Below are 4,845 nucleotides of genomic sequence, written 5' to 3' on the forward strand. Positions count from 1 at the left end.
ACTCAAGTTGGCTCTTTTTCAACATATCTTGGAAACCAGACACAACCTTCAACCCCTAGGCCACCAGGGTTTGAGAGTTTCAGGCCTTTGAGAGAACAACCATATGGAATGCCATCCTCTTATATGTCAGGATTACATAATAGCACATCCACATATACACAACCTAATATGGCCACTTTTTTGCCAATACAAAATGATGGCTTTGTGGGTCGAAGTGCCCAAGACCAAGGTCTGTCGAACCAAATGCATGCATTAACCACTAATAATCAAGCAGAGTTTAGGCAACAAATGGACGCTAGCAACCATGATATGGTTGGAGTTCTTGATCGTGGAGTGAATGCAATTTTCTCCCTTTTAATCCAAAATGTCAATAGGACTAACCAAGAAAATAACCAGTCCTATCAACAATTATCATTGCGGATGGCGCACATAGCAGACTTTTTGGGGCTCCCCAACCAGCAGGACAACATAGGCGAAACCGTGTAGGAACTCAAGAAGAACCAACTATTGACCAAGTTCAACCACCCAGACAAAATGTCGTTGAAAGAGACATGGGAGCAAGGGTAGAACAACAAGAGATTCGACAACAAGCCCCTGAGGAATAACCTAGGAGAATAGTGATGGTTAATAGAGATCAAAATGCAGATGAAGTAATCCATAGGGTTAGACAAGATAACATGGTGGCTGAAAATAACTTAACTACCATGATCGAAAGAATTATGGCCCAGAATGGCATGAACACAGGGCTTCGACGCCCAAATTATACATCTCCTTTGGCAGATTTTATTTTACAAACTGAGTTACCAAGGGGTTGTAAAATCCCCAAATTTACAAAATTTTCAGAGGACACTAGTGAATCAACTGTCGAACATATAGCCAGATATTTGACTGAGGCAGGAGATTTGGAGAATAGTGAAAACCTAAGAATAAAGTATTTCCCTGGTTCTTTAACAAAGAATGCATTTACATGGTTCACTATGTTGCCACCAAATTCTATAGATGCATGGCCTCATCTAGAAAGGTGGTTCCATGAGCAATTTTACATGGCGTAGACTAAGATAAGTCTTAAGGAACTTGTTAGCATTAAAAGGAAATTTACTGAACCTATAGATGATTATTTGAATAGGTTCCGTTTATTAAAATCTAGATGCTTCACTGTAGTTCCTGAACATGAACTAGTCAAAATGGCTGCAGGAGGGCTAAATTACTCCATCAGAAAGAAGTTAGATACCCAATATCTAAGGGATATGACCCAATTAGCAGACAGAATTCGACAAGTCGAACGATTGAAGGATGAAAAGTCCAGAGCAAACAAGAGTTATAAAAAAGAAAGAGTGGCTTATGTCAAAGCCGAAGACGAAGAATTCGAAACCTTCAACGATTCCTATGATTTTGAGGAAGTTGGAGTGGATTTGACTGAATTAAAAGAGGCACCTCCATACTCTTGTAAAATGCTCACACCTTCGAATGGCAAGAACCCTGTCGAAGTAGAAAAGAATGATAAATTTCCTAAGAAAACATACACATTTAATGTTACAAAGTGTGATGAGATTTTTGATTTATTGGTAAAAGATGGCCAAATGATAGTGTCTCCAAATACTAAAATTCCTCCGTTAAAACAACGGAAGAAAAGAGGCTTTTGTAAATATCATGGATTCCTTGGCCATAAAACCTCACAATGTTTTCTTTTCAAGGATCTTATTCAAAATGCTATCAAGGATGGACATTTGAAGTTTGCTGACAAAGCCATAAGCCATATGAAAGTTGATGTTGACCCCCTTCATGTTGCAGATACCAACTATGCTAAACCTCTAGAGATCAACATGGTGGATATGGTCAAAATTGGAGACAATGAGGCAAAGAAAGTGGAAGATGTCTCAACTGGAAAGCAGAATACTGAAAGCCTAACTGATAATGCTTCCTTCAACACTGATGTCGAAGGTTTCCCTGCAGAAAATTCTAGACCTGAGGCTACTTAAGGCCTTGTGGGAAAGGTGAATGAGGCTACTTAAGGCCTTAGAAAGAAGTTTCAGAAAGTGAGGATTTCTAAAATTCCTGCTTTAGGAGTTAACATGGTAGACTTGAATCAACTAGCGCCAGAAATGGAAGAATTAGAGAGGTGTCTGATGATGGAAAAAGAGAAAGTAAGTTATGGTTACCCAAAGGCAAATGAAAGCTTTCGAGAGTATCTTTGGAGATGTCACAAGAATAACTCTGAGAAGATGCTGGTATGCCCCATATGCTCCATTATCCTAAGTCGAAGGGTTACTGAAAACTATGAGAGAGCCCAACGTGTCAAAACTCAAGGAAATTGGAGGCAAGAAAGCCAATTGATGAAGGTTTATCCAATGCCATGAGAGAGTTTGCTTGGGTTTCTGGTGCGTTGCTACAAGTCTGAAATGGAGATTCTCATGTGTCCTAGGTGTGTGGCAGTGTATGATAAGGAAATGGCTAAAATGATTGAGAGAATTCAATTTACTTCTGGATGGGATTGCTAGGAAAGAAACCCTAACATCTATGTCTTCGACAAAAGGGGAATATCCAGGAGGCCAGATAGCCCTCGTCCTAAGGCAAGGAGAGTTACCTTCAAACTCCCTTCTGATGTGCCTACTGATAGGTGGACCCAGGTTAATGCTGGAAGAGAGAAATGGAGGAGTTTCGACCAGGGAGGAAGAACTATCATGGCGTACAGGAAACAATTCCAATAATCAAAGAGGCCTATAGGTTGGAAAATTACAAAGGAAAAAACCCTATGTCAAGATCCCTGTGGAGGAGACACCAGAGGATCAAGAAGGCTGAAAGAGATTTGAAGTCGAAGGATATGGGAGAGTCCAGCAGCAACAAGTTCACTTCTAAGGCTGCAAATTCAAGTAAACCACCAGTGGGTCGAAAGCTGTTCACTTTAGAAAATCAAATTGTTGAGGAGAAGGTGCAGGAGAACCCAATGAAGGAAGAAGAGATGCTGACAGACGACTTTGAGTCTGATGGGGTATCATTTGTTAATTTGAATTGTAATGTAGTTTCAGTCTTATCACATGAGTATTACAAGAAGACAGAGGTAGAGGATTGTGAGGAAGCTGATGGAGAGGAAATAGCAAAGCATAAACCAGTGTCCTACTATGTGCTTAATAATGGTGTTGTCGAAGAACATAATGTGTTCTTTGAAAGACCTGATCAAGGCATGAGAAATCACTTGAAGCCTTTATATATCAGGGCTAAGGTCGAACACGTGAGAATAGGCAAAGTTCTTGTAGATGGGGGAGCAACTGTTAATTTGATGCCCCGGTACATGCATAAGAGGATTGGCATGTTCGATACAGACGTCAAGCCACACGACAAGGTTCTATCAAACTATGAGGGAAAAGTTGGACACACTTTGGGGGTGATACATGTAAATCTAATAGTTGGTTCTGTCACAGGTCCAACAATGTTCATGGTTATCCCAATGAAGGCCAACTACAACCTGTGTGCTTGGCAGAGAGTGGATACATGGGGTAGGAGCTGTCCCCTCAACTATGCACCAAAGGCTGACTATTTGGAGGGAAGATGGTGTAGTAGAGAACGTCGAAGGAGATCAAAGTTACTACATGATGGACGTGAATCAAGTGGACAAGAAAAACTTTGACAGAAACTTGGCTAACATAGGGCAATGTCAAGTAGCAGAAGATGTCTATTCACCCAGCAAAAATGCCCTTTACTACCTGACCCTTCACCCAAATGGTTTCTAGTGGAACAGAGAAATAATGGGAGACCCTGAAGATGTCGAAGGAATATCTAAAATGCGGCCAACTGGCTGGGATGAAGACATTGATTATGTCTGAGTCTTCTTTCTTTGAAAAGATTTCGGCCTACGTGGCTGAGAACAAAAGAAAAGCGACTCTCGAATCTGAAGTGATAAACATGATTGTCGAAGCCACAAGTGACAAATTGTAGATAACATGACCTGGAGTGCACTTCATTCCAAAGCCCCCTGACGAACAGGTTTCAGTGGAACAGTCGAATGAGAAGTTAGATGCTATCTATGATGAATAACCTCTAGGGTTTGATAAAGATCCAGTGGCGTCAAGTGCTAAGATGTTGGCTCAAGATCCTCTTGAAGAAGTAGATCTTGGAGATGGAAGCTTGAAAATAATTACATACGTCAACACTAAACTGGAGCCAGAGGTAAAAGCAAAGGTTATTGAGTTACTAAAGGAAAACAAAGATTGCTTCGCTTGGGATTATGACGAAATTCCTGGTTTAAAGATGGATCTAGTCGAATTAAAGCTTCCCATCAAGGATGGCAAGAAGCCCATCAAGCATACTCCTATAAGGTTCGCCCAAGAGATTCTCTCAAATATCAAAACAGAAGTCGAAAGACTTCTTTGTTGCAAGTTCATCAGGACCACAAGGTATGTCGAATGGATTGCAAATATAGTTCATGTTATTAAGAAAAATGGTTCTTTAACGGTATGCATAGATTTTCGTGACTTAAATGCAGCAACCCCTAAAGATGAATGTCCAATTCCTGTGGCAGAAATGCTAGTTGATTCAACTACAGGATTTGAATATCTTAGTATGTTAGATGGATACTCTAGCTATAACCAGATTTTCATTGCTCAGGAAGATGTGCCTAAAACAGCTTTTCAATGCCCTGGGGCAATAGGCACCTATGAATGGATTGTTATGCCTTTTGGCCTAAAAAAATGATGGGGTAACATACCAAAGAGCAATGAATTTTATATACCATGATTTCATAGAAACATTTATGCATGTATATATAGATGACATTGTGATAAAATCTGTATCAGACGAAAATCATCTGGATCATCTTCGCCAATCATTCAAAAGAATGCGAAAGCATGG

The 4,845-nt window shown here is 40.2% G+C and overlaps 1 protein-coding gene across 1 annotated transcript; it reads left to right on the forward strand.

Moving 5' to 3' along the window:
* Positions 1-620: 620 nt before the first annotated feature.
* On the forward strand, positions 621-1,979 carry LOC131604806 (uncharacterized). Its single transcript, XM_058877222.1, has 3 exons — positions 621-1,021; positions 1,127-1,565; positions 1,734-1,979. Exons 1-3 carry the CDS (start codon positions 621-623, stop codon positions 1,977-1,979), a joined length of 1,086 nt encoding a protein of 361 aa, XP_058733205.1.
* Positions 1,980-4,845: the final 2,866 nt, after the last annotated feature.

Source organism: Vicia villosa, linkage group LG5 (genome assembly GCF_029867415.1).
Source record: "Vicia villosa cultivar HV-30 ecotype Madison, WI linkage group LG5, Vvil1.0, whole genome shotgun sequence".
In the NCBI taxonomy this organism is placed as follows: Eukaryota; Viridiplantae; Streptophyta; class Magnoliopsida; order Fabales; family Fabaceae; genus Vicia; species Vicia villosa.

What these genes read in the sequence shown, in the direction of transcription:
- LOC131604806 (XM_058877222.1), top strand. Translation starts at nt 621, where the DNA reads ATGGTTAATAGAGATCAAAATGCAGATGAAGTAATCCATAGGGTTAGA. An exon ending in GCATGGCCTCATCTAGAAAG is followed by an intron (nt 1,022 to 1,126) that starts GTGGTTCCATGA and finishes TTATTTGAATAG; the next exon opens with GTTCCGTTTATTAAAATCTA. An exon ending in ATGAGATTTTTGATTTATTG is followed by an intron (nt 1,566 to 1,733) that starts GTAAAAGATGGC and finishes GGACATTTGAAG; the next exon opens with TTTGCTGACAAAGCCATAAG.